Genomic DNA, 11,220 nt, shown 5'->3' with positions numbered 1-11,220 from the left:
CAGCATGAGGATTATCCTCGTTAGGGATCCAGGCAAAAACCAAAGCTCCCGGCCACCGCTGGCCATCCCTGAGGATTCACAACAGCACCGTCTTCTCCAGGGTGTTTTTTAGGGAAGTTAGTTGGGTATTTTATTTTTTTTTTTAGGAAACCGCCACGTGAAGAAACATGGGTGAAAAGTTTTAATAATTAAAAAAAAACCCCACAAAAAACCAAGTATTTAGGGATCAGAGTGACTCCTCCACTGGATTTGGATGGATATTTGATGGGATGTTCATGCGCTGCTGAATAAATGAGGAAAGCCACAGGGAGGCTCCTCCATCCCAGGGGAGGAAACTTTTATTTACATATCAAAACACAGGAGTTAACAAAAGATGTTTTCATATCGACAGAAACCACGACGTTTTTATTAAAAACCAACTCTCTGGACACAGCCTGGGGCACAAGTGGTGTCCCGGGGTGGGGATCTGATGGTCCTCCAGCGCCTGGGGGATGTTGTGGATTTGGGACGGCGACAAAACCGCTCCATGGGGGTCACCTGGGGAAGGGAACCCCCCCTGTGGGGACCTGTGTGAGGGGGCGAAGCCACAGCCTATTGGCATTTCCCACCCCATTCCTGGATACTGCATCCCCAGGGAGCCCGAGTTCTTCCCCAAATCCCTCTGATGCCTTTTCCCCACAGGATTTTGCCCGAGGGGCTGTGGACGAGCAAATCCCACAAATCGCATCTGGGGGGGGGGGGGGAACAGCACCTTCCACCCCAAAATCCCTCGGAAATTGCGCCTGTTTTGGTTCGGTTTAGTAACAGTGGGAAAAATCCCACTGTTCCAGCGGCATAATGCTCTCCCTTCACCCTGCTCCTGCTTGGATTTGCAGAGTCCCAAAAAAACCCCAAGCCCTGGAGAGTTGCCTTGGCATTCCCCATGGAGCCCAAACCCCCTCTGGGATAGGGAGAGGTGGGGAGACCCCAAAACGCCAAGTGTGACCGCAGCACCACTCTCGACACATTCCCATGAGGGAAGCTCTCAGCTCCAGGAAATCTCCCAAAAGCAAAGGGATGGAGCGGGATGGGCTCTTGGAATGGTGGGATCAGGGCTTGTGGGGGCTTTACACCCATTACATCCCGGCTCGTCCCCAGTATATCCCGACCTGGATGTGGGAATGTCACCTCAGGTCCCCCCGTCACCCTGGAGCCGGGACAGCACCGGAGGATGGATGGGGATGGGAAGCTCTTCCCAGCCTCTCGAGCATCCAAGGAAGCGGCAGGACTTGGCTTCAACAAACCGGCTGAAAAGGTCGTTCACCGGCGAATTCCAAGGCTCCGAGCAAAGCCGCTTCCCCACAGGAGCGAGCGGTGTATTCCCACGCTGCCACACGGCTCCGTGTCCAAGAGACATCCCGGAAAATCGAGAGGAGGAGGAGGGAGGGGCTGCCATGCCTGGACATGGCATCCTGAGGTAGGTGCCAGGTCGTTCCCTGGCTCTCCGGTTCCTGAGCTGCTCGGCTGCCGCGGGATTGGGATGGACTCACAGCCGGGGCTTGATCTGCAGCCGTTTCCCTGGAGGGAGGGAAGGGAATGGTGACGGTGGGAAGGAGGCGGGGGACACAGCTGGGTATTCCCAGGCTTCTCCTTGCCTGGTCACGGGAAGGGGGTTAAAGCACTGGGAAATCGGGAATGTGGGTGGTTGTCCGCCCTGGAAGCACCCGCTGGACTCACCTCTGCCACCCACAGGGGAGTTCTCGGAATCCCGCAGGGATGCCCTTGGCAGAAGCCTCCTTCTCTTGGTGTTGCCTGGGAAGGAAAGGGAGAAAAGATGAGAAAGCCATTGAGGTTGGCTCGGGTCACCTTGGGAATCCCTTGGAATGCGGGTGTAGGAGTGTCCTAAATTGCTCTTCTGCTTTACATCCCCCTTGGCCGTGTCAAGGATGGAGGTGGCACATTCCCCAAATCCCTGAGCATCCTCAGAGGTTGTTCCCATCACGGGAGCAGCTAATCCGCTGCAAAAATCCCAAGTTACGGGTGAAAAACAGGATTTTAAAAGGATCTAGACCTTCCCACTGGTGAACACCAGGACCCGCTTTGGAGCAGGAACGAGCTGGGCACCAGCAATCCTCCCCCTGGGGATCCCCAGCATCCCTTTGGGATACTCCAGGTGATGCCTTCTGCTTGCTGGAGCCCTCCAGAGAGGGCTCTGGAGGCTCATGCGGAGCCAAAGCACCATGAGGTGTCTCTGGGAGGGGATCTCTCCATAGGACAAATCCAGCGTCGTCCAAGATGGACAGAGCAAAACCCTTCTCCATCTCAACCACAACACTGGGAGCGCCTTTCCGCAGGTTCTCCTGTTTTTCCCTCTCCAAAGGGTTTGGAGAGGCGTTTATGGGGTTCCAGAGTGATGGGTGAGAAGGAAAGCAGTGGCCACTCGGCCACCAAGATGAATGAGGATGGAAAAAAAAAAAGGAGGTTGCTCATGGAGAAAAAAGGACACACGGGCTTAGTGGGAAAAGTTCCCCTTCCCCTGGGATCAGTGGAGGTGGAGAAGGTTGTGGAGAGGATGGAGGGAATCCAGCCCAAACCCTCTCCGCATGTTCTGTTGCCCACGTTCCTGCAAAATTCCGCATTGGCGCTTCCCAAACAATGAACCCAGCGTAGAGGTGGGACCAAGGACACCTTCAAGCAGCCTTGAGAGCCCAAAGGAGAAAGTTCTTGGGGCAGGGGAGGACCCAAAAGCGGGGAGTCTCCGAGAGTTTTCCTTCGCTTTCCAACTTGGATAAACAAACTTGCTGGGAGTCGAAGCCGCGCTGGCAGTGATTCATCGCTCCGGAGTTAATTTATGGAAAATAAAGAGGCCTCATTTAGCACCTTTCCACCCTTAATACAACTCCCATACATCAGGGGGACGCACGGCAGACACGGCGGATCGGGATATTCCTCAGCGGCAACGCAGCCGAATCCGGCTTTCGGGAATGGCGACACGGAGCGAAGCACCCTTGCGCTCCCACCCTCCCGATTTTTCCTCCTGGCATCCATCCAGGTGTTTTTTCCAGCCTGGGACCTGTGAATCCCAGCCTGGTTGCTGGAATGAGGGTCCAGAGTGGTCAAAATCAAAATCAAATTCCTGCCCCATGGTGTGAGTTTGACAGGAATGGTTGGGAACGGCGCAATTCCCTTTGGATGAGCCAGGGAAAGCTTCCTTAGCTGATACCTGCTCAAAGCAGGAATGATTACAGAAGTAGAAAATGGATAATTTTGGGGGGGATGAGAAAAAGAATAAAGGTGATTTTTAAATCAACCGTAATTAACTTCCTGACTTTGGTACAGAGCACACAGAGCCAAGGTACTTCCAGAGCATCCATGCTCGATTTCCAACAGGTTCCTCAAAAAAAATCCAGTCGGGAATGAGAAAATAAACCCAAAATAGGTCATGAGAGGGCTGAACTGGTTCAGTTCCTCCCCTTGGATGGAAGAAGATGAAGGAAGGACGGCACAGCCAGAGGGGTGAGCGCCGCATCCCAAAAACCCCCAGGAGGGAAAACCTGGATCAAGCTGGGGCCATCGCTCCACCCAACCCTGGCAAAGGAAAAGATATTTTTCCAGTTTTGTGCTTGGGAGATCCTGCAAATGGCGTGATCAATCTTGGGTCGCACCTCCAGCTCCTTCACTCTCTCCCCCCGCCGCCTTTCCCGGCATTCCGGGAGCGGCGCAATCCATCTTCCAAGGAACCAGGTATATAATTTCTAGTTAGCGAAAGCAACCCCTTTTTCATTCCCGTGACTGAACGGCTCCAAAGGAGAGGAACCGAGGCCGGATCACGAGTTTCCCATCGAAAGCCGGGCGGTTTTTCGCTGAGCTTGTCAGGCTTGTCGGAGAATTAGGACTTCCAGCGCTCTTCCTCCTGATGGAAATCAACATTTATTTTGCCTAAGCCTAAGAAGGTGTCAGGCAGATGGAGAAACTTGCCACTCTCCTCCAGGAAAAAAGAGGGAAAAGAAGGAAATCTAATAGAAATATATTATCAAGTCTGAGGAGTGGACAGTGCAGTAAATCACACTTCAGGTGGCACCATTAGATTTTTCAATAAAACCTGGTTTTCCCCCAGCCGGAGCCGAGCGGCTCCAGCTGCATCCGACAGGGAAGTTAAAACCAAATTTGTTTCACCCAGATGCTGATCTGAGAGGGACTGGGAGGGATTTCAAGGTGGGGAATCCTCTCGGATGAAGGGTGAAAGGAGGTGGGTCTGGGCCTGGGCCCCAAATCCTCTCCCTGCTCATCATTCCTGATCCCTGAGGGATTAAAAAATCGGGGTTTTCCAGGATGTGGGGAGGTGGAAGGCAGCTGGAGATGCCGCGCGTCAGGGGTGAAGATTCCCAAGCCTCAAAGCAGTGGGATGCAGGGAAAGACAACTCCCTTGCAGCTTTCCAAACTTTACCATCCAGCAGGACAAAAGCTGGAATTTTGGTTGGTTTCCTTTCCTCAAGAACCTCCAGCCTGATGGAACGCTTGGTCTCCATCGTTCTCCTGATGCCACCGAAGGGTTTCATCCCGTCCTGCATCTTCCTCCAGGAAAGCTCAGAGCACCAAGACGCATCTCAGCGTTTCCCTGCCGGATGCTCAAGGCTTAACGCCATGAGGAGAAATTCCCTCCAAACACACCTTTCCTCCTCATTCCCAAAAGAAAAATATCCCTTAACCTTTTCCAGGACACCTCAGGGGGGTCCAGAGGCTGAATCTGCCTTGGAAAGGTCTTTTACTTTTGTTGCCAAAGTGCTCCTGGAGAAACCTGAGCTGGGAGATGACTTTTTAATTGTATTAAAATAATAATAATAATAATAATAATAATAATAATAATAATAATAATAATAATTTTAAATAAAATTTTAAATAAAATTTAAATACAAATTGGAGTGGAAAGCCCAGCAGCAAGGGCTACATCCCAGAATTTTCCACAAATGGTTTTTCATATGGAAAAAGCGTATGGGGAGGGTTGGATCTCCCTGGCTCCATCCTGCACTAAATCCACGCGGTGACAACCTGCACTAGAAACTCGTCCTGATGCTCTTCCACCCAAACCTCTGGCCACAGGTGGATGAGACACGAAAAACTGAGTCTAAACGCATCCATCCCTCAAGCAGGAGGGACAACACGGATCCACCAAAGTGGGGAGGTTCACACTCAACGTCTGTCTTGGGTCATATAACTTTAAAATGCGTATTCTATTTCATCTCTTGAAAGCTGGGGGTTTGGGAGATGTTTTGTCCTTCTCTTGTAACTCCAGGGGGGAGGAGGAGGATGCTTCCAAATCCTTAAATCCAGGTGGGGCAGTGTTTCTTATCTCCTTCACCACCCCTCCATCCTCCAGGGGGACATCTTCTAATAATGGCCATGACACATTCCATCATCCCATTGGGAGATGCTCCACCCAACAGCTGGGGGAGGAGCCAGCTGTTCCCAGCTAGATAAAAACTGGGAATGAAGGACACAAGGTATCCTGTTTTTCCACTGGATTCCCAGAGAATGACTGGACCCATCTCACCACCACTGGATTTTCTACAGGATCATCTCTACTCCACAGAACCACATCTGTTACTCCAGGAGGATTTATTTGGATTGCTTCCAACACCCTGACCAACAGGGTGCCAGGTCGTATCCTTGACTCTGTCAGAGGTTTTTCCAGGATTTTTGTTTGCTTCCTTGCTTTTTTGGGTTTTTTTTGTTTGTTTGTTTGTTTTTTGGGGGGTTGTTTTTGTGGGTTTTTTTTTTTTTTTTTTTTTGGTACTACTACATTTGTATTTCTCTTTTTATTTTTAATATTCCTAGTAAAGAACTGTTACTCCTATTTCCCACATCTTTGCCTGAAAGCCCCTAATTGCAAAATTATAATAATTTGGAGGGAAAGGGGTTTACGTTCTCCATTCCAAGGGAGGCTCCAGCTTTCCTTGGCAGACAACTGTCTTTCAAAACCGAGACAACATCAGGAAAAATTTCTCCATGGAAAGGGTTGTCAGGCATCGGAAGGGGCTGCCCAGGGAGGTTTGGAGTCCCCATCCCTGGAGGCATCCCAAGGAATGATTGGATGTGGCACTCAGGGCTCTGGTCTGGTGACAAGGTGGGGATTGGTCACAGGCTGGACTTGACGATCTCCGAGGTCTTTTCCAACCTTCATGATTCTGTGATCCATCTCCATCCCCTACATCCACCAGAAACTTCTAGGCTTGGGACACTTTCAACCTTTGGCGTGGCACAGATGGCGCAGGTGTTGTTGGAGGCTGGGGTTGGATCTCCTCACCTGTCCTCCTCCTGTCTTGGTGGCCCTGAGAAGCCCCAGAAGTCAGGAACCTCGCTGTGATTTCATTTCCTCATTGCAAAGCGTCCAATTTAGGACCTGCCGAGTCTCACTCCTTTGCCAGGACTGAAGTGTTTTTCTTCCATATTAATTTTTTTGCCCGTTTTTTCATGGAATCCTAAAACGGTTCGTGTTCTGGAAGGGACCTTAAGGACCAATTCTCACAGGCAGGGACATCTTCCACCACTCCAAGCCTCATCCAAACCAGCCTTGAACACTTCCAGGGATGGGGCATCCACAACTTCTCTGGAACACCTGTGCTAGGGCCTCACCACCCTGAAGATGTTTGCGACCACACAGAGAAATCAATTCCCTCTATTTTATCCCCATTTCTTCCTCCCAAGAGGAACAAACTGCACCAAATCCTGCTGGGGTCAAAGCTGGCGGTGATGCCAGTCCCTGTTATCCCAGGACAATCCCTTAGCATCCAAACCTTCCATTCCCAACCCCGCAGATGCTTTGTGGAAAGCTCCAGGGCATCTTCTGCCACCAACTCGACCGATCAAAGGCTTGGTTGCCTCACCTGGCTGCCAAAAAAAAAAAGTTCTGGAGCAAAGATCTGCGGGCAGAAGCCCGGAAGGAAATGCTGGAAGTGACGGAGATCCCATAGGATCCAAGGGGAACTGGCCACATCCACAGCCAGAGGGAGGGTGGCAGCACTGGATATCTCCTAAATTAAATCGGGGTTGTCCTGTGCATGACCAGGAGCTGGACTCGAGAGCCCCTCCTAAATTGGGATACTCTCCTAAGGCTCAGATTCCCGGAGCCGGGAATGGTTGGATCAAGACTCACCACCGAGGGCGCGGTGACAGTGGCAGCCCCGCTGGGATCATCCCTCAACCAGGGCGAGGAAAGAGGCGAAAATCCACATTGACAAACTTATGCCTCCAGAAGCAGGAGCCGTAAACAAACCCAGAAGCCGTCGCCACACCTCCCCGAATTCCTGGGAAGCCGAGGCGGTTGAGCGTGCTCAGCGGAGCCGTTAAAAAAGACTGGAGCGAGCATCTTCCATTAACGTTACGACCGTGAAATATGACAATAAAATGACGGCCGTATGGTCCCAAATTTGCAGCCCGCCGAGCTGCTCGGGGTTTATCGTCACTCAAACGTGCAGAGAGCTGTAAAATGTTTACAGAAAGGGTCGTTTGCGGCTATAAAATCCTCTTTTCTCTCCTAAACAAGGCTGAGCGGAGCCATTTACAAAGCCCGGAATGTTCATCGGGGGAGAGGGGAACATCTGCTCTCTCCAGGAGTTTGCAGTGATCTTCTCGAACAAATTAACTAAAATGGGTGCTTTCTAATTAAATTAGCACTCGATTGGAATGGTTTGCGTAGGTGCAATTAGCGCGGGGAGGCCAGTTAGGCTCCAGCACAGGCGATTTAACTGGAAGGTGAAATATGGAAAAGCACATTACCTGGAAAACAGGAGCCGGAGGGGTAGGGAAGCCTGTTCTCCCTCCGGCTCCATGCTCCTGGGTGGATAACACAAGGTGAAGGATGGGATGCCACCAAACCCCCTCTTCCCATTTGGGATGCTCGGCTGGGAGCAGTTGGATTGAGTTTTTGGAGGATGCTTGGAAAGCACCAGCGCCTTCAAATCAACAGAATCTCGGAATTGTTTCGGTTGGAAAAGACGTCCGACATCAACCTTTACCCGATCACCACCCTGTCAACAAATCACTCTTCCAACCCCAGTTTCCAGGCTCCTCTGGAGAGCTGGGAACACGACACTGGCTCTGTTCCACACATGTAGACCACATCCCTCTTTTCCAGTCCCCTTTCCCTATATCCCGAGCCCAGACCCCCACTGAGATCCTGCAAGCTCATTGCTGTCGCCCACGCTGGTCCTTAAAGGTCATCTCCAAACTCCCTCCCGCGTTTTTCCTCGTCCCTCTTGCATTTCCCAGGGTTAAAAGGGCATTTTCTCCAATTGCGACCGTTTAACCAGGGAATTCACCTCATTCCTTAATAACAACCTGTCCTCCTCCTTATTTATCATCCCAGTGATCCGTGTGTCGGCTTCAGGCTTCACAAACCCAAACGTTACTGCTGGCGCAGCTCCCCACATCCCACCTGAAAATCCCACTGCAGACTCCGGCTACTTCCTGGAGCTGCACAAGGACTCATCCTGACCACCCGCTCAGCTCCAAACTCAGTCTCAGGATCAGCGAATATTCCGAAGGGATTCAGGAATATCGGAAAGGATCCGCAAGGATCATGGTCCACCGAGAAGCATTTGGTCCTTTAGAAGCATCAATCCCACATCTTCTCAGGGTGGTGGCCAGAGGTCCTTTTATCCCATTGGATTTGGGGGACTCCGGGTGCTGCTGTGCTCCCAAATCCCTTGGCTGGGATTAAGATGAGACCCAGGGATGGGCAAACTCATGGATCAACATTCCCATATCTGGGACTCAGCGTACCATCGCTTTTGGCAGGGATATTGCTTCATCATCGGATGATTTTACAGCTGCTATTCCTGCCTGGTTTTTCCTTTCCTGTGGATCCTCCAGCATCTGCTTTCCCAATGCCGTGAGCTTCCCTGGGCAAAGGAGCACGGAGGGATGAGTGCCCTCACCTCCTACCTGCCAGCTCCACCCAGCATTCCTGCCGACATTCCCAGCTGAACCAGCTCCTCCTCATAATCCTCCCACCCAAAACGCCTGGAAATCATCCTCCCTTGGACGCACACGCCAGAATCAAGAGGAAAAGCATGCCCTTGCTCCCGAGTTATTCCCGGCTGCCGGGTGTATTCCGAGGCATCCCAACAGTCTTCTTGTCCATGAATTAATTGCTCCAACTTCGTCATGGAGATAAAAATCCCGGTTAAGTCGCTGCTTTGGGAACACTTTCCGAGATCAAAAGGGAGTTGAACCAAGGCCAAGGAAAAGGAAGGAGGGGAGGAGAAATCCCTGGAAAGGGAAGCTGAGCATTTCACTCCGTGTTGTGGAAAGGAGCATTCCCAGCCGGAATGGCCCCCTCGCTGTGTCCACCACAAGCACCCCGCGCTCGTCTGTGACTTCTGGAATATGTTGCTAATCCTGGGAATTCTCTTTCCGACAGTGTTAAGGCATCTCAGCCCTCCCTGGCTTGAAGCGGCTGAGCCAGGCACAGCCTCGCAGATCCTTATGGATGATCCTGTAAATGCTTCATCCTGGCTTTTGCAAGGGAATTCATCCCTTATCCCAGTGAGATCCTGCTCTGGCTGCATGAAAAGCAGGGATCAAAGATGGGAAGGGCTCACACTGAGCCAAACCTTGTGCCAGCAGAGCTGGCAATGGGAATTTCATTGTTACTCCCACAAAATATTGTGATTTCTGAGCCCATTCCTGGGCAGTGCGTCCCTCTGGAGAAGGATGGGAGTGGAAAAGGGAAGTGTGGAGCAACATCCAGCCAAAAAACTCCCACTCAGAGCTGGGAAGAACCAGGCACAACCCCGGCCTTGCCATCTCCATCACCTCACCTCTGCTCCTGGGGGTACATCCTTGGAGCCCCCCAAAATCCCATCCCTTCTGGGATTCTCCCATGGAGGAGCGGAATGAGGAGAGGAGGAACGAAAGAGAACATTGGAGAAAGAAGCTGCTTGCTCTCAAGTGTCAGAATTCCTAAAAAGTTCTGCTCATCCTAAACGGCATTTTCCAAAAATTTTACCGACTTCAAAAGTAGACGATCCCAGACTAACAGCTCCCCCTTCAAACTTCCAACCTGCAAACTCCACCCCACCTCCCAGCTGAATGTTTTTATTGGAAAGCTTCCAAGCTATTTCCTGCTGGGAAACAGGTGTGAAGGATGGTCCAGAGGTCCTCCAGAGGCAGAGCATCCCTGCATCCCACTAAACACCTTCCCTATAGGGCAGTGCTAAGATTCCATCAAGGAAACGAGACCGGATTCATCACTGGATAATTTACAGGATAAGGAAGGAGTTGATAAAATGAGGGGACAAAGTCCTCACGTGCAATTTCGGGAACAAGCGCGAGCATTTGTGCCCCGATGGGAATCCCGACTGCCATCCCAGTTTGGACTCCTGGTCTTAACTGGTTTGGTTACTCACAAGGAACATGATTCCCATCAAAACCCGCGGAGAGCAGCAGAGAATAACTTCTTTTCTTGGAAAACCAGAGCAGCTCCAAGCAGAGGATGCGATTCCTACCTGGTTCATCCTCTGGCTCGTCCTCATCCTTCTCCTCTTTGCAGCCCAGGGAACCGGGAGATTCCGGGGATCGGAGGGAGATGAAGGATGGCAGCTTTTGCAGGCAGCTGCTTGGCTTGGGGTCCTCCTCTTTCCAAAACTTCACCTCTTGCTCCACACTGGAGGGTCCAGGAATTTCCCCATCATCCTGGAGCTGAGGTGGATCATTCCTGCAGGAATGGGAAAAATAATAAGGAAAAATAAAACAATCCCACTTGGCAACACTGGACACAGCATCGTAGGCAACGCAAGAGGCTTGGAGCTCCCAAGTCTCCATCCAAGGCCATGCTGTATTCCCTGATTTCCCCGGAGCCAGCAGAGATTCGGCTGGAGTTTCTCCCTCCCCAGCTGGATTCCCCGTCCTGCGCTTCCCTGCAAGGTTCCCTGTTCCTCAGATTCTTGTGGAGGTGCCGGGCTCCTGTTTGCGGTCGAGCAGAGGGAAGGGGAGATGGAGGGCGTGGGGAGTTGGGATGGCTTGGAGGTGTCCTGCTGGGCTTGGCTCATTCCCAGCCCTGCCACTCTCCTCCAAGCTAACTTGACACTCCGGCTCCTTTTGACATCTCCCATGATGGTGCCAATAAAGGAAAAAAAACAACTCCGGAGCAGCTTCCAAGCTGGGGCGTGCTCCCTTCCCAGCGGAGGACGCCAGGAGCCTCCCAACCCGCCAGGCCTGAGCTCATTCCTCCTTCCCTAA

General features: G+C 51.7%; 1 protein-coding gene across 1 annotated transcript in view; it reads right to left on the bottom strand.

Moving 5' to 3' along the window:
• Window positions 1-315: 315 nt before the first annotated feature.
• ZC3H3 (zinc finger CCCH-type containing 3) overlaps window positions 316-11,220 on the bottom strand; it is a 129,951-nt gene continuing 119,046 nt past the window's right edge. The window contains exons 11-13 of the mRNA XM_040078847.1: window positions 10,488-10,696; window positions 1,717-1,791; window positions 316-1,557 (exon numbers count right to left, since the gene is read on the bottom strand). Of these exons, the coding sequence (XP_039934781.1) occupies window positions 1,526-1,557; window positions 1,717-1,791; window positions 10,488-10,696 (316 nt within the window). The 3' untranslated portion in view covers window positions 316-1,525. The remainder of the gene's footprint in view (window positions 1,558-1,716; window positions 1,792-10,487; window positions 10,697-11,220) is intronic.

This window comes from Hirundo rustica, chromosome 1 (assembly GCF_015227805.2).
Source record: "Hirundo rustica isolate bHirRus1 chromosome 1, bHirRus1.pri.v3, whole genome shotgun sequence".
Taxonomy (NCBI): Eukaryota; Metazoa; Chordata; class Aves; order Passeriformes; family Hirundinidae; genus Hirundo; species Hirundo rustica.
The sequence above is the reverse complement of the archived record's forward strand: the minus strand, read 5'-3'. Positions and strand labels throughout refer to the sequence as shown.